Source organism: Brassica napus, chromosome C3 (assembly GCF_020379485.1).
Source record: "Brassica napus cultivar Da-Ae chromosome C3, Da-Ae, whole genome shotgun sequence".
Taxonomy (NCBI): Eukaryota; Viridiplantae; Streptophyta; class Magnoliopsida; order Brassicales; family Brassicaceae; genus Brassica; species Brassica napus.
Window position 1 is genome coordinate 12,667,758 of NC_063446.1, and position 17,866 is coordinate 12,685,623.

The 17,866-nt window shown below is 34.6% G+C and overlaps 4 protein-coding genes across 4 annotated transcripts; all 4 read left to right on the forward strand.

Moving 5' to 3' along the window:
* Positions 1 to 2,544: 2,544 nt before the first annotated feature.
* LOC106436106 (abscisic acid receptor PYL4-like) lies at positions 2,545 to 3,604 on the forward strand. The gene has a single exon (XM_013877061.3). The coding sequence runs from the start codon at positions 2,786 to 2,788 to the stop codon at positions 3,407 to 3,409; it is 624 nt and encodes a 207-aa protein (XP_013732515.2). The 5' UTR covers positions 2,545 to 2,785; the 3' UTR covers positions 3,410 to 3,604.
* Positions 3,605 to 8,420: 4,816 nt separating this feature from the next.
* LOC106436113 (glutathione S-transferase T3-like) lies at positions 8,421 to 9,206 on the forward strand. The gene has a single exon (XM_013877068.2). The coding sequence runs from the start codon at positions 8,421 to 8,423 to the stop codon at positions 9,204 to 9,206; it is 786 nt and encodes a 261-aa protein (XP_013732522.2).
* Positions 9,207 to 9,824: 618 nt separating this feature from the next.
* LOC125582930 lies at positions 9,825 to 11,691 on the forward strand. The gene is made up of 3 exons (XM_048749390.1): positions 9,825 to 10,347; positions 10,575 to 11,053; positions 11,410 to 11,691. The coding sequence occupies exons 1-3, from the start codon at positions 9,825 to 9,827 to the stop codon at positions 11,689 to 11,691; spliced, it is 1,284 nt and encodes a 427-aa protein (XP_048605347.1).
* Positions 11,692 to 14,843: 3,152 nt separating this feature from the next.
* On the forward strand, positions 14,844 to 17,715 carry LOC106436111 (protein trichome birefringence-like 34). The gene is made up of 5 exons (XM_048752562.1): positions 14,844 to 15,240; positions 16,199 to 16,376; positions 16,582 to 16,778; positions 16,870 to 17,028; positions 17,191 to 17,715. The coding sequence occupies exons 1-5, from the start codon at positions 14,906 to 14,908 to the stop codon at positions 17,549 to 17,551; spliced, it is 1,230 nt and encodes a 409-aa protein (XP_048608519.1). The 5' UTR covers positions 14,844 to 14,905; the 3' UTR covers positions 17,552 to 17,715.
* The last annotated feature ends 151 nt before the right edge of the window (positions 17,716 to 17,866 follow it).

A 17,866-nucleotide genomic window follows, 5' to 3' on the forward strand; every position in this document is an offset into this window, starting at 1 on the left:
CTTATTCACGGATCCATTCGCAATATCTTTAACCCACAGAGGAAAAGGATGTGTGTTGCTCCAAAATCTAACATGTAACATATGTAGATATTTACGTAAATATATAATCAAAAACACTTAGTTAGATAATAGTATTAGGTACACCGAACAAAAATGTAAACCACGTGTTTGTACCAGTTTTTAGCAACTGATTCGCGACTGAGTTATAAAAAACAAATCAGTCGCAATACAGTCGCAAATTCGGCGACTGATGTACGACCGCCTAACAAAAAATTAGGCACATCCACCAAAAAATGTAAACCACGTGTTTGTACCGGTTTTTACCAACGATTCGCGGCTGACTTATGAAAACATACATCAGTCACCAAAATAGTTGCAAAACTTGGCGACTGAAGTGCGACTAACCTATACCGACTTGGTATTAGTCACACTTCAGTCGTTATATTACGATTGTTTGGCGACTAAACATAGCGGTCTCAACGTAGCGACCGATTTACGACGAAATTCTCGAAGTCGCAGCGTAGTCGCTAACTAATCGGTATGTAGTCGTTATATTTTGCAACTAAACAATTAGTCGCAACCTGCAGCCATACACAGGTTTTCTTGTAGTGAACGACACTTAATATGAAACGGAAAGCAACTAAAAATTATAATTAATATATATATTAAATACAGATTATTCTTTTTTTAATGACTGCATTGATAAAAAATCAACCACCATAGAGGTTTCAGCTACAATATGATAAACAAGAAACACTTATACGCTCAATCAAAAAGAAGATCTATGAACAAGTAAGAGCTGCCTCCTAATGCCAGGTAGGATTGAAATCTACCTTCCCGAAGCACACTTTTTGCAATTTCTCGAGTTACTTGATTTGAGGTAGCAGATTATTTTTCGAAAGCTATCGAACAGAAGGATGATCATAACACATTAATCCTCTATAGTAGAATCCGGAAACTTGGCCAATTCGATGGTTTCATTACAGACTCAGTTAACTCATGGAGGTCAGACACCATTACCACTTCTTGGTATCCAAGGTCTTTCATACTCTCTAACTCCCACTCCAAACATCTTAATTCAGCCGTCAACCTGTTAGGGGAGAAGGTGAGGGCATCTATCGCATGATGGAGCACATTGCCTCTATAGTCTTTGAATAATAAGCCCAGCACCACTATGAAGTTTGGTATTCCTCCAGTTAGCATGGATATTACATTTGGCATAGCCTGAAAGCGGAGGTTCCCATTTCTTGTTTTCTTCACAAAGCCCGCTTCTCAACTCAAGGTTCTGCTGATTATTCTTTTAAATTTCAAAAACATTATAACGTTCTTTTCTACTTGAAAAACATATGTTGATACTTAACAAACTTAAATTCTAAACTATTTTTTTCTAAGTTGGTTAATTATGTTATCACAAATTATGAGAAATATGACATATACAATATTATAGCCGATAATTTTACATGTTTTTATGAAATTTCACATCTGATTTCACCACCGTAAGCCGCTTACGAGATCTACACCTGACTGCATTCATGTTTCATGTAGATTTTTTTCATTAATCTGCATAATCACCTGTTTTGAGATTTGAAATTCAGATTTTTTTAGTCTAAAAGTACTAACGAACGCGCAATTAAACCATGCACTAAATGAGTTTCTCTGAATGCACAAAACCCAAAACCCAAAACCAAACCCAGTTTAAATGGAGTTGGGTATATATCACTATTCAGATCCAACAGTCCTAGACCTGTAAAACAGATTGTATCATATTTCAAAACAGACTGTATCATGTTAAAAATTATGTGCTAATTTTTTTTAATTAAAACCATTGGTACTTGTATATAAATAAATATCACTTGAATTAGGTAGCACAGAAGCATCGTCAGACGTCCGCTTCCCGCTTCGAAACCAAAATCGGAATCGGAAGCTTGGAAAAGCTCTCGGAATCTCGCTTTCAATACGCTTCTAAAAATACTTCTTTAAAAACACGTTGGAAGCTTACGGTTCCGTTTAGGAATCACGCTTCCATTTTAAAAATTCAATGTCATGATTAAGTAAAAAATATAAACTATATTTTTATTTTATATAAAATTCAAAATTAATAGTATTAAAATAGAGAGAATACAAAATGTACAAATATCAAAATTATACTATAAATTATCTTTGTGCATAATATTTTTTTGTAATAGATCTTGTATATAAATTCAAATATATTGTGACAGATATTTGTGAACTATTAAAAATAATCAATTTGATAATATTTTTTATAAGCTTAATCGGTTAGTAAAAATTAACAAGTGATTTTTCATTTTGAATCATATACTTTTAGTCATAAGTTTTATTAAACCATTTTTATGTTTATATATATATTGGATATAGGATTCTAACACGTACTCGGTTCCTAATTTTTTTGAAAATTTTCAATTTTACATTTCCATACGATTCTGGTTCCATAGATTCAAGTCAACAAAGCTAAACAGGGGCATATAGGTAAATTAACAAAGATCAACTTGCCTTTTTGTTTTTCGTTATCACCACTCACATACTCACATGAACTCTGCATTAAAAACTGTCTCTCTCAAATCGAAAGACACAACCCAACTTTTCTCGCAAGTCGCTGTAAAGTTGATCTCCTTCCTCCTTTTTTATATACACACATCTTCTTCTCCCTTTAACATCTTTCGCTTCAAACCTCCACTTCCTCTTAACCCTAAATAAAGATATCAAAAGACCGACCTATATCAAGATTTTATAAAACAAGAACGTCGTCAACGTAACTCACATAAACATGCTCGCCGTACACCGCCCTTCCTCCGCTGTGACCGACGGAGACTCCGTCCAGGTCCCGATGATGATAGCTTCTTTTCAAAAACGTTTCCCTTCTCTCTCACGCGACACAACCGCAGCTAGTTTCCACACGCACGAGGTTGGTCCTAACCAGTGCTGCTCCGCCGTGATCCAAGAGATCTCCGCCCCTATTTCTGCCGTATGGTCCGTCGTCCGACGCTTCGACAACCCGCAAGCTTACAAACACTTCCTCAAAAGCTGCAACGTCATAGGCGGAGACGGTGGAAACGTTGGTAGCCTCCGTCAAGTCCACGTCGTTTCTGGCCTCCCCGCCGCGAGCTCCACCGAACGTCTCGATATCCTAGACGACGAACGTCATGTTATTAGTTTCAGCGTCGTTGGTGGAGACCACCGGCTGTCTAACTACCGGTCCGTCACGACTCTTCACTCTTCTCCGATCTGTGGAACCGTGGTTGTTGAGTCTTACGTCGTTGACGTGCCTCTCGGGAACACTAAAGAAGAGACTTGCGACTTCGTTGACGTTATAGTACGGTGCAATCTTCAGTCTCTTGCTAAAATAGCTGAGAGTTCTGCGGTGGAAGGGAAGAAGAAGACGTCCATGTAATGAGTGTTTTGTTGTCTGAGTAGTATCGTTTTGATCCGGCGTCGTTTTCTTGTTTTTAAGCCGTCGTGTGATCTATGTTTTCCGGCTTATTGTGTGAAAAAGAGGAGAATGCCTTAGTAAATTAATTTCTTATGATAATAATCTTATGTTATTTTTGTATTTTATATCCATAAATAACCGATTCTTATAACCCTATTCCAGCTTTCTCCACCCAAGTTTTGTTCTTTATGCTTAAAGTTCAAGGGTAAAAAATTAAAATGAGCATAATAAATACATGCACACATTTTTATATTGAAGATGAACATGTTGATGAAATAAAATATGTTTTGAACATGGTGATGAAATAAAAAAATTTGCAAGTGGACAGTGAATTGAAGGAGATAGCCACACAAGCCAAGCTGTTCTTCTTTTCCACTTAATAAAAAGGAATGCAAGTTGCAGATTGTTTATTTCCACCTCCTTGCTTTCTGATTCTTCCCAACTGAGCGATACAATATTATATTTATAATAATAGAAACAATCTAGAATAGAGAAGCGAGCAAGTTGCATGTCCTGTTACATCACGAGAGTCACGATATGTTTCGTTGGGGTTCCAAGTGATCTCTACGTACGATTATAAATAATTAAAACTGATTTCATTTGTTTTATATATGAATTTTTAGAACTCCAATGGGTAGAACCCCCATTGGAGGTGCTCTTAGTTATATCAAAGTTAAATCGATATTGTAAATAACACAAACAAACAGCTAGCGAAACGAATACGTCATTGCAAAGCACCGATATAATGGATACGTTGCAGCATATGTGGTTTCATACTTTCATTTACTGTTTCTTGTGGTCGTCGAATATCGACAAATATAGCATAGCTTACAAATCATAAGATGTGTACTTAATGTGGCCGCGAAAGGTGTAAAAGTATAATGAATGGGAAAGAATTGGCAGTGCAAGTGGGAGTGGGGTAGATGAATGTTTTGTTTTTTTCAAATATATAAATTGTGCTTTTGGGATCCTTCGCGCTACCGTTTCCTCTACATTGATTGGACCTCTCCCCAAGTTTCCTATCGGTCAAGAGAAGGAAAACACGTAACAAAAAAGGAATCGAATACGAATAAATGAATATAATTCACAAGGGTTTACCAAAGGAATATAATTAACAAGTTGCAAAAAGATCGGTACTTTCCAGCATTTTACTATACGGGTGATGTTCTTAAAGCGAGACACCAATATGGACGTACGGCATTGACACTGTTTCTGGGTCGGGTTAGTATCTTTATCCCTAAACCCCATTAAGGGTTTTTTAATTTTTTATTTATTTTTCTTCTGATTAGAAAAAAAAAATTAAAAAGCACACCAATCGCGGACCGCCATGTGTCGGTGGAGCCCGCAAACAATGCAAAAACCACACAACACACGTCTCTTATTCTGCAACATTAACCAACCATTTTTCCAAAATCGTGCCCCCCCTTAGAGACGCTCAAAAGTGAGCGATAAAGATGCTCTAAGGTTGGGGGCTCATTCGCACTTAATTCCCTTTTTAATTTAGCTCTGGTACCATTTTCAACCAGTATTTTTTTTTGAGACAAAACATAAAAAAATGAGAGAAATCATTAACAAATGGTGCATCATTTTCAGAGAAAAAAATGAGTTTATGAATAATATTGGCACAAATTTGAGGAAACAATATTCACAGCCTCATTTTAATGTTATACATTTTATTTAAAAATTGATCCTTAAACTTTTATAGTTTCGTTTTGTAACTTAAAAAAATTGATATTTGTGTTTTATGCTTTAAAATTATTAAAACTTTCATAATACAATTATAATTTTATATAAATCATTTTATATTCTTTTAGAAACTAAATTTGTGTCTATAATGAATATATAGTTAAAATAAAAAAAATTCTGGATAAATTTGTATTTTAAAGTGAAAAATGAGAAGACCATTGAAGTAAAACACAAACTATTTTTAGTTGATATCATTTGAGAGAGAAAAATGATGCAAACCATTGGAGATGTCCTAAACATTATGTAGAAATCCTAAGGAATTTTGAAGATTTTAAACCAAAATTTCAAGATTATTCGTGGCAGAAAAAATAGATTATTTGCTTTGTTAGACTATTTCCAATGTATTTTTTTTTGTTTTTATTCTAAAATAGAGTGCATAACTCTATGATTGAATTTAAGTTTACACTAAATGTAAAATAGTTTTTTTTCTAAAGTTAGAGTGAAAATAAAAAATGCTATTTCTTTTTCTATTTATAGAATAAACTAATAATGTATATTTTACAAGATTAAATAGAGATGTATTGGAGTAGATTTACTTCTAATATTATCTCTAACCTATTTCAATATTAAAAAAGAAAAGAAATTCTGTTATAATGTTTGCCTGTATAATAGATTTATTATAATTTTAGACGAAAATATTAAAAAAATTATTTTTGCTTCTATACTTAAAGTTAAAATTAACATTCATCTATATTTCTTTCTAAAAATAGAATAACTCTATTATAGATGCATATATTAGTACAAATCAATGACTATAATAAAAATCTTCTATTTTAGCTGAAATATAAAAAATATAAAAAAGGGTTGGAAATGTTCTAAACCCCATTGTCGAAATATATATATATATATATATATATATATATATATGTATGTATGTATATGAATTGAAGAATTGAAGATGCTCTTAGTTTCTAAATGAATCATCCTTCCATCTATTTTTGAATTTTACATATAAGCAGAAGTGAGATCTTTTATTTGTTAATCACTCATTAATATTTGTATTAAGTTGATCATTTTCTATAGTATATTTCTAGTTGTTTTCTTTTCTTTTTGAGAAACTACTTTAAAGCATCCAGGGGAAGGAAAAAAGTGTAGAGCCGCATAATTTAATCACAGAAACTAGTTATTTTGTTTAATATGAATGACAATTAGTATTGGTTTGAGATGCTTTTTCCGTATATTTTGATGAGTAACTCATGTTTGAGTTAAGAATGTTCGCTGGAATATTTAGGAGCGTAGGTTAGAAGTTTTTTTTCTTTTCTAGAGAATATGATTAGAAGTTTATTGTAGATGTATTGATTTTCTTGTATTGATTCAGAAAATCAATTTTGTTCAGAAAAAAAAGCAAAACAATTCATATATGCAATGGATTGGATCTTGAGGTAACTTGAAGACAACGAGTATTACGTGGAAACGTCAACAACTTTACCTTATCTTTACATATATAAGATATGACCATCTCTTATGGAACCTTTGGAAGTCTCGGAATAAGTTGTGCTTCGAAAACATAACTTTCTCGGAGTGGGAAGTGGTGAACAAAAGCGTTAGACCATGTACATCAAGAGATTAAAAGAGGTTCATGGGCTGGGTTTCACAGGGTTTTAATCAAAAAAGAAAATGAAAAATAGGTTATTTTAAGTGAACCGGGCCGCTGGAGTGATCTCGTGTGAAGCGAGTTCAGTACACGTGTCGGCACGGGATAAACTTGACGTTTTAGGGTTGTCGACGCGGAAAAGACACGCCTCGCGTGTTTCTCCTCATTTCCTCTTCTCTTCCAAAAGCTAGGGTTTTCGAGTTCTGAGGCGATTTTTGTAGCGACGACGATCGAGAGGTCGTTTTTCCATCAAATCGACGAGGGAGAGTTTTCTGATCGACTTCACCGTCCTTTGTAATCCTCTCTCTTCTCAGTCTCTTTTTTTGTTAGGGTTGAAAAGCGTCGATACGAATTCGAATTGGGGGTTTCTCCTCCAATAGAGTCTGGAGGAGAAATCGATTAGGGGGTTTGTTTGTTACGGTTCTAAATCGATCTGTAGGGGAAATAAATTAGGAGATTTCTTCGTTAGGGTTCTAAATCGAGTCTGAGAGATTTCTATTAGCTGAAATCGATTAGAGGGTTTCTTTTTTAGGGTTTAATAGAGTCGATATGAATTTGAAAAGGGGGTTTCTTTGTTAGGATTCGTTTGTTCTAATAGAGTCGAGATTTGTGTTTGGGTAATCAAAATTTTTCATTAGTTTGTTCTAATCAATTCGTTTTCTGGTGCAGATGAATCCCTCAGAAGAACAAAGACATTCAAAGAAACAAAAGGAGTACTGCGACATGTTAGGCTTAGTGGAGGATTCACAGTACGGTATTCCAAGACGGTGTGCTTGCGGTGGGAGAATCATTGACGAGGTACGGGGGAAGGAAGACTATGACAGTCATCCTGGTAAGCGCTACTTCACGTGCATAAACTATGAAGTTAATATATTTTCCTTAATCTATGTCATAAAAATTTATGAAACTCGAACTGTCTCTAATATTTTGTTTTCTGTTGTCAACAAGGATAATGGGTTGCATTATAGTCATCCTTGGGTGGTTGGTGTCCAGGAGGAGATGGAAAGGCTGAGGAAGCGTCTGGAAGAGGCTGAGGAGGTTATCAAGGGGGTGTGGAGTCTCAATTACCAGATTGAGAGCCTGCAGGTAAATACAATAGCTTGCTTTATTTTTGTTACTTTAATATGTATGTCCTCGATTAATATTAATGAGTAACACTGTATTCTTGTTGTTTCCATGTCCAGGAACAGGTTCGAAGCCTCCCAGTCCAGGTCGGTACCCTAGAGAAGGTGTGCTTCGACTGAAATAGAGAGGTAAATGTTCTAACCCATCTCTAGCTGTGATGTAGACTGGAATGTGTTTGCGTGAATTGATAACTAGAACTATAAATATTTTTTTGGAAGCAAACTAAACTGAACTAGAAGTATTTATTAGTAAGACTAGCCTTGCTCAGCAAAGTACAGTGGAATTAAATCTGTGTTTAAGTAGTTGATAGTATTAAGTTGTTGATTTGATGTGTATTAACTTCTCTGTGTGGAGTAGTTGTTATCTATTAGGTTTTATATTCAATGTTTGGCTGGTTGAATTTAATTTAGCTCTACTACCTGCGTGAAAACTAGTTTAAATAGAGAACCAAAATCCCATTATCTTAAAAAATAAACCTAAACCATAACTAAAACATAAACCAAAACCATGGAACCCTTTTCCACACAAACTTCCGGTTTCATTTCCCTACTAGCTTCGCAGAGCAGTCCATTCCCGGACTGCGACCCTCCACAAGCAGTAGCTAACTCTCCTGGGTTAATGAAAACGACTTCCAAGAGGAAGTGGTCAACTAAAGAGGACCTTGTGCTCATCAGTGGTTGGGTGAACACGAGCAAGGACCCTATTGTCAGTAATGAGCAGAAGATCACCTCCTTTTGGAGGAGAATAGAGGCGTACGTGAATTCTAGCCCTCTGCTCACTGGCAGCGCTCCAAGAGAGTGGGGTCAGTGTAAGCAGAGGTGGGGAAGGGTCAACGACCAAGTGTGCAAGTTTGTAGGAAGCTACGACGCGGCTTTGAAGAACCAATCAAGTGGTCAAAATGATGATGATGTGATGAAGGCTGCCCATGAGATTTTCTTCAATGATTACCAAGCGAAATTCACCATGGAACACTGTTGGAGGGAACTGAGACATGATCAGAAATGGAAGTCAGTTTTCAAGTCAAGAGATGGCGGGAAGGAGAAAACGAAGGAAGCTGAAGAGGTAATGGCTGAGGGCGAGGTTAGACCAGCTGGTGTTAAGGCTGCTAAAGCAGCCAAACGCAAGAGGCACGGGAAAGAAGTTGCATTCGATCAAATAGAGACCATCCTGGCTGAGAGAAAAAAGATCTCGCAGCAGAAAATCCTACAACTTCTACTAGCCAAAATTGAGACTGATCTAACCCCTAACGAAATAACCCTCAAACAAAAACTCATATCTGAACTCCTTGATTGATTTGGTTAACTTGCTTGATCGAATCTCTGTGTTTTCATTATTTATTTGCTTCAATAGGTGTAGTAATTAACTTATGTTGTCACGTTATTGTTGTGCCGGTTGCTTTGTCTCACGAGTTGCTATGTCAGGAGTTGCTGTATCACGGGTTGGTGTCTGTTGCTGTCTCACGGGTTGGTGTCTGTTGCTGATTTAATAAGTGTGTTGCTTTATGTCTCTCGGATGCTTTATGTCTATCGGATGCAGTGTAATATTTTGTTGGTTTCTACACTGATGTTGCTTTGTTTCACGGGTGGTACTTTGTTTCTACAATGCTTTTTCATGTCACGGGTTATGTAACAAACAACCATATATAAATATGCTCTCTTGATGTATGCTTTTATAAATCAAAACTCTACTTCTTCTCTTTATCTGAATGCTTTTTCCTTAGAAATTATCCTTTGTTTCTCTTCGATTCACATCTTCAAGTTCACTCTCTATCTCCCTCTCTGATCACTTCGTCGTACATCTTTGCCTCTTCGTACATCACCAACAAGAAGCAACCAAACAACCACCAAAAAATTCAAGGTTGATTTTAAAAATATTCAATAATTTTTTGTATATGTTAAAAAAACAGGAACAATGTCAACCAACTCAGATGATGAAGTATATGGAGTACTTGAAGAAATGGTCGACCAACAAATTGATGATTACATCGAGTCTGCTCTTACCAAACAGCCGAAGACACAAGTCTATATCGAAAGAGATCGGGAAGTAGGACACATTCAACTTTGGCAGGACTATTTCAGTGAAAATCCTACATACACACACGACTTGTTTAGGCGACGTTTTCGAATGAACAAGTCATTGTTCCTTCGCATTGTCGAACGTCTAGGTAATGAAGTTCCATACTTTCAACAACGGAGAAATGGTCATGGAAGGAACAGCCTATCTACACTTCAAAAATGCACTTCAGCTATGAGAATGTTGGCTTACGGTTGTGCCGGAGATGCGAATGACGAATATCTCCGACTTGGGGCAAGTACTGCAATTTTATGTTTGGAGAATTTCGCGGAAGCGATAATACAAGTGTTTGGAGATGGTATCAAAGAAAACCAACACCTGAAGATCTTCAAAGACTACTTGATTCTGGAGAGGCACGGGGGTTTCCGGGAATGATAGGCAGCATCGATTGTATGCATTGGGAGTGGAAAAACTGCCCAACTGCTTGGAAAGGTCAGTTCACACGTGGTTCGGGAAAACCGACAATTGTCTTAGAAGCCGTGGCATCACAAGATCTTTGGATATGGCACTCATTTTTCGGATTACCAGGTACCCTCAACGATATCAATGTTCTTCATCGGTCACCGGTTTTTGATGAAATTTTACAAGGTCGAGCTCCTAAAGTGAAGTTCAAGGTCAACAACCACACTTATCGTATGCCCTACTATCTTACCGACGGGATTTATCCTAATTGGGCAACATTTATCCAATCCATCCCGCTTCTTCAAGGTCCTAAAGCAGTGGCATTTGCAAAACGTCAAGAATCGACCAGAAAAGATGTCGAACGGGCATTTGGAGTCTTGCAATCGAGGTTTGCAATTGTTAAAAACCCTGCTCTTAAATGGGACAAAGAAAAGATAGGAAAGGGAATGAGAGTCTGTGTCATATTGCACAATATGATAGTAGAGGACGAAAGACAAGGATACATTCTAGTTAATACATCTGAGTTCGAGTCAGGAGAATCTAGCCGAAGTTCGAAGGTGAGAAGGAGAGAAAGTGTGAATGTTGATATGCTTAACATTCGCAATCTGGTTCGGGATCCACAAATTCATGAGCGTCTGAAAGCTGATTTAGTTGAAAATGTATGGGTAAAATTTGGTGATCGTAGTGATTAATCTTTTGTATGTTCTTGAATTTCCAATGTATTAAATAAAACCTTTTAAGAAATAATTAAAAATATTTAGTAAGTTTATGAATTCTCAATGTATTGAATTACAACTTCTTAAAAAAAATCAAATTTTTAATTTTTTCAAAATTTGTTTTTTTTTCCAAAAATATATTATTTTATTTGTATGAACCCGAACTTGAGGTTCATTGATGGAGAAACACATTTGATTCGGGTTCAACACTGTTCATGACCCCACCATTAAATACATAAAAAAAATCCAATGAACCCCAAGGGGGGTTCATTGATGTACATGCTCTTATTGATGCGAAGGAATAGGCCGCTGCTCAACTGCTCTCTGACGAACATTCCCACGCTATCAAACGACAAGGTTCTCCTCCGATCATTCCCCAACCATCTCCTGGCCAAGTTTTGTGTCATGTGGATGCTGCTTGGGATCTACGTACTGGTAATTATGGTATAGGGGGTCTATTTTCGGGATTGGAAGGCACTAGGATCCCGTCCCTTAAGGTTTCTCGTTCCTCTGTTTCATCAGCTCTCATGGGAGAAGCTCTTGCTGTTCGCTTGGCGGTGATGACCGCCTCCTCGTCTAACGTCTGATCGCTGATAATTCTTTCGGATTCCCAGGTTCTCATCAACATGATTAGAGATAAGGAATTACGTCCGGAACTGTTTGGCATCTTGTATGACATCTATCATTTTAGTTTATCCTTTGATGTTATCTCCTTTCATTTCATTCCTCGAGTACATAATGATGCTGCTGATAAAGTGGCTAAATCAGCTCTGACATCTATAAACTCTGCCTCCCTAGTCGGAGAGTGACTCTGTTTTCTAAATTGAATGAATCGTAGTTTGCCCAAAAAAAAGATATGACCATCTCTAACCATATTCTTGGATTATGAAAACAAAAGCAAACAAGTAGACCAAACTGTCGCAAGAAATAGTACCATAAAGTTTTTTTGGCACATTTTTTTCGGTTATCTATTAAACTATTTCCAACGTATTTTGTTAATTATTTTTAAATAGAACATGTATATCATAGAAATATATTACACTAATGCATTCTTTTAAAGTAGCATTCCCTTAAATATATAGTAAAAATTTGAGGAATACTAGAGGAAAAACAGAATTTTTTGTCTAGACAAAGAAATATATATAGATGATAGTAAATTTGATTTTAATTGTTATTATAAAGACAAATGTAGAAATAGTTTGAAAAACTTAGAAACACCCATATAAGAAGGCCAAGGGGCAGTCTCGTTAATCTATTTATCGATCACTTAAATACCAAGGCAGATGCAAACTAGAACAAAAATGAAGTACCATCTCATTAAAATAATAAAAATTTAACAGCTTATTCTTGTTTGACCCACCAATTGTGCTCGATCAAATGCTCCATCCAAAAACTATTTATGAAAGAGTAAACTCGTTGACTAATCATTTAGATAATGTGTGAGTTTTTCATGACTTAACTGAAAACGACAATAGGAAGAATGACAAAACGCTGAATTGACTAAAGACAGGTGCGACCCGTAAGAGAATTCAAATGAACACTCGAGTCGTGAGTCTCGTGACATGAAACAGACGGCTACAATACAAAAGTTCTCTCCATCTTTTGTAAGGACCGTTTATACGCGTGCAAGTCCTAGATAAATATGAACACCACTTTAGTTAGTCTAAAATTATAATCTTATTCTTTATAGGCTTAAGATATATACTAGAATTAGCAACGCATTGGCTAGGGGCCAATAGACCCCGTTCCATTATAGTAACTTAATTTAGAATCCTACTTGTGGAGAAGGACTGTTGAGACTTTAGAGGATTTAACCGTCATTAAAGTTAATTTTATTCCAATCAGGCTTTTCTTAAAATTTTGTGACTTAGGGTCCGATTGGCGTTACGGCTTTGAAAGCTCTGTGGAATTAAAAGTTTCTAAATCTTCTTTTTTACCAACCGTGTTTTAAAAAAAAAAAATCAGCCTAAAATCTCTAAAGTCGCAATAAATTTATGTCCTCTTTTGTGTTGTTTTTCCTAAAGCTAACAATACGTAACTTTTGCAATTTTTTTTCTTTTTTTTTATTTTTTCTCAAAAAACATTTTTTTGGCCTTTCATAACTAAATCTTTTATGTAAGTTTGTAACAATTTTATTAAAACTTAAGATTGACAAATTGATCATTGATTTTTTTCTTGTTCATTTGAGATCCATATTGTACTATTTTTACAATCATATATATTTAATTTTTTAATAGTAGTATAATTTTACATTTTAAATAAAATAATTTAAATATTATTCAAACGTCTACAATTTTAACTACCAAATTGATTTTAATAAAACTTAAACTAACAGCCAAATTCTCACGGCCATAATTCTAAAGCCAAAATCTAAAACGAAAGTCATTACCAATCGGAGCTTTAGAGTCTTCACAGCCTCTTCTACCTTTTCATCTGTTTTTCTAACAGCCAGGGGAATCATGACTTTTAAGGAACTGTGAAAAAATAGAACTAAAATCTTTTTCTTTTTTTTTGTTTCTTTTTTTCCTAGAAAAATTAAAGAGCATCTCTACATCAATTTATGTTTCACAAATAAATTCATTAGTACACAATTGCTCTTTGATTTCTTTAGCTAAAGATCCATTTTTCATTAAAAAAAAAACATTTGGTGATGCTAGAGAGGGACGCAAATTAATTTCTTTAGTTTACTCATAGCCCAAAACAACAATCAAATTGTTAATGAGATATAACCCAAAACTTTTTCTTGATAAATTGATTTTAATAATTTGCTCAAAAAGTTTATTTCACATGTATACAATAATTTCAAATATGGTATTATATTTTTTCACATATATAAATTTAGCATAATTTTTTAATAGTCATAACTTCTAAATTTTTTGATACCAATCAGACATTTACAAATACTTAAAGTGACGGCCACAGTTTTTAAAACCAAAATCTCTGCATCCAAAATTTTAAAGCCAAAAGCCTAAAGCAGAAGTCGTTAATAATATTTTTGGTTTTAGTTAATAAATTTTAATCTTATTTAAAAAAAATTTAAAAAATTGTTGATTTCAATTTTTAGTTATACAATCAATAAATAAAATATGTTGTTGATAAATTTTGATTGATTTCTTGTTTTAAAATACCCAATATATTTTATGAACTTGAATAAATAAAAAGTAGATTGCAATAAATATGTAATAAATTTTGAAAATGAATCATATTATATATTTATAACAGTCACAACTTCTAAAACTTTTGATGCCAATCAAGCTTTTAAATTTTTCTAAAGTAACAGTTAAAACCTTTAAAGCTAAAATCTCTCTACAACCATGACTGTAAAGTTAAAGCCTAAAGCGAAAGTTATTACTAATCGGGGACCCTAAAGCACAGTAAGTATGCGAATTTAAATCTCAAGCTCACTTTAATTAAGCCTTCAAAGTTGTCTTGGAGAGTTGGCAAAGAAATTTCCCCACTTTAATAATTATTATATACATCTGGATGTTTTTCTTGGTATTGATTTTCTTGGGGAGTTGGCAAAGAAATTTCCCTACATATACATCTGGATGTTTTTCCTGGCATTGATTTTCTCGCAAGTGGGCATTGCTTGAGAAACTACCAACACAAATTTTAGAATTATACCAAGAAAAACATCCAGATATGTATATAATAACTTACAGCTACTGAAATTTGATTGGCCACCAAACTACAAAAACACTTCAAGAAGGCTGAAGTTCAAAGGCAAGTTAGAGATGGACGGACACATCAATATAACCTAAAACAAAACATCATAAGTATAACATTAACAGCACACACCCAATGGCAAAGCAACAACTGTTGATGCTGGGAATCAGGGCGAGCTTTCACACTCTCTCCGCCGTGCTTGTAGCCGGAGTAATATTCACTACTGTGTTTTTGTCCCGAAAGGTTTTACCAAAGGAACATCCTCAAAGCGACGGTGCTCCAAACGTCGAAGACGGTAGAGACTGTAATTTGTTCGAAGGAAAATGGGTATTTGATAATGAGTCAAACCCTATTTATAAAGAAGAAGAGTGCAAGCTCATGTCTGATCAGTTGGCTTGTGAAAAGTTTGGAAGACAAGATTCGAGTTACAAATTCTGGAGGTGGCAACCTCACACGTGCAATCTTCCCAGGTTTATATTTCTTTCTTTATCGTTTTCACTTCAAATTTTACATCTTTGTTTATGGCAATTCGCATAAACATGTTGCATTATATATGCAATTCATATAAACATCTTGCATTATCTCCGCTGATACTACACTTTTCCGCTGATAACAGAAGAAGTTTTTCTTTGTCTAGTAATTTAGGGAAAAGAACTGACATCATTCATCTAACATTTTTTCTTCTTCTTTTTCTTATTTATGTATTCATTTTGTAAATAAACGGTTGGAATGATCTCATATAAATATTTAATTGAATATTTGGTTGTATCATGTATGTTACAAAAAGCCCTTTGCACCTTAACTATATAATTATCAGTCAATTGATAAGGACTAGCTAATATAAGAGAAGAGAAATAATACTTTTCCTACATTTTTGTTGGTAATAAGTATTCCCTCCGTTCTTTAAAGATACATATTCTAGAGAAAAATTTTGTTTCTAAAAGATTCATTTTTTACATTTTCAATCCATGTTTTATTAACTAATTGCAAACTTCAAAAATCTTAATTGCACTAATTGATTTTTTATTGGTTTAAAATTGTGGAAAAAAAATGAGCACAAAAAATTATGCAAATTTAATATGTTTTATTAAAATGTGTGAAAAGCTAGAATATGGATCTTTTAGGAACAGAGGGAGTATCATTTTAGTCCTCAGCAAAGCAAAAGAAAAGTGAATTCAAGTGGTTTCGACCTTTGAGCACATGCTAGTTTTTTTGGTCAGCCAATTCATCCCTCTCGTCCGTTATTATTTGGTAATAACGAATTTATTAAATTAACTGAAATAGAAATATTACAATTAAGACAATTAAGGGTTGTTTCTCGAAAATAACAATTAAGCTTTGTTAAAAATTTGATACCATGGTTATTACAATTTAAATCTTTCATGTACGTTTGACTAAGAAAAAAATGGTTTAATGAACGTAAAAAAGGTTTAATGCGACGAAGTTGCTGGAGAGTCTAAGAAATAAGAGGATGGTGTACGTAGGAGACTCCTTGAACAGAGGCCAATGGGTATCCATTGTGTGTATGGCTAGTTCTGTCATTAAAAACCCAAAGTTGATGCATATGCACAACAATGGCTCTAACCTCATCAGCTTCAAATCTCTAGTAAGTCCTCCAAAAAAATCCACACGCAAATTATAAGTGCATTTGTACATAATTCCCTACTGCAAAATTATTTATCAAGAAAATCTTAAATATGTGGAGAAAATCAAGCCTATAGTTTCTATCATTTCATCAGATATATACGTTGAACGTAAAGTTTATAAATGGATCACCAAATAATCCAAGACCGTCTTTATGAATAAATCAGGAATATAATGCTACAATAGATTTTTATTGGGCTCCCTTGCTGGTGGAATCCAACTCGGACGATCCAACAAACCACAGGTTACCCGAACGGATTGTTCGGATCCAATCGATAGAGAGACATGCGAGGCATTGGACGGAATCTGATATCATTGTCTTAAACTCTTATTTATGGTGGAGAATGCCTCATATCAAGACACTGTAAGTTTCTTTACTATATATAGTTAAACTCAATGATTATCTATATATCTGTCAATATATATGGATAAGATACTAAACAAATAAATAATAGGTGGGGGTCGTTTGAGACGTTAGATGGAACATACAAAGAAGTGGAGATGGTGAGAGTTTACGAGATGGCTTTGCAAACATTATCTCAGTGGTTAGAAGTTCACGTTAACTCCAACCGTACCAAACTTTTCTTCATGTCCATGTCTCCCACCCATGAAAGGTGCGCAGTACTTTTTCAATATATCCATCATAATACCTTTTTGATCATAATTTCATGTTCATATAGATCCGTATTTTAATTTTTTACTCTTCTTTTGAAAAATTGAGATTGTTATATTGGTATTGTGTGGTAGACATGTTCTAATGAAAAACATGTATGTAGGGCTGAAGAATGGGGAGGCAAAACTAATCAGAACTGTTACGGAGAAACAAGTTTAATAGATAAAGAAGGATATAATGGAAGAGGGTCGGATCCAAAGATGATGAGAGTTGTAGAAAATGTACTTGACGGGCTAAAAAGGCGAGGACTGAACATGCATATGATAAACATTACGCAGCTATCGGAGTATAGAAAAGACGGTCACCCTTCGATATACAGAAAACAATGGGAGCAGTTGAAGGAAGATCAAGTCTTGGATCCAAGTAGTTACTCAGATTGTATACATTGGTGTTTGCCTGGAGTTCCTGATGTCTGGAATCACCTCCTTTATGCTTATATTGTTGATAACCACCACTCTACTTGATAACTCTTCTTACATCTTTTATTTTCCTTTCTTATACTCCACTTCAATTGTACAGCTGATTTACACATTTACACTTAACCTTCAATTAATCCTTGCACAACGTTTCCACCTGTTTTTCTTAATTTGTCTTTCCTTGTAATAATATTGATGATTTTTCTGCGTCAGATAGTTTTTTCTCTATTTTGTTTGATTTAGTTTTGCTAGACTTATCTTAATTATTATTTTTGATAATCACAATCGTTAACTATAGTTTGTTTACTCTTTTTTATTACGAGTGTCAATTATACTGGAATTTCTTAGTAATTTATACTCAAA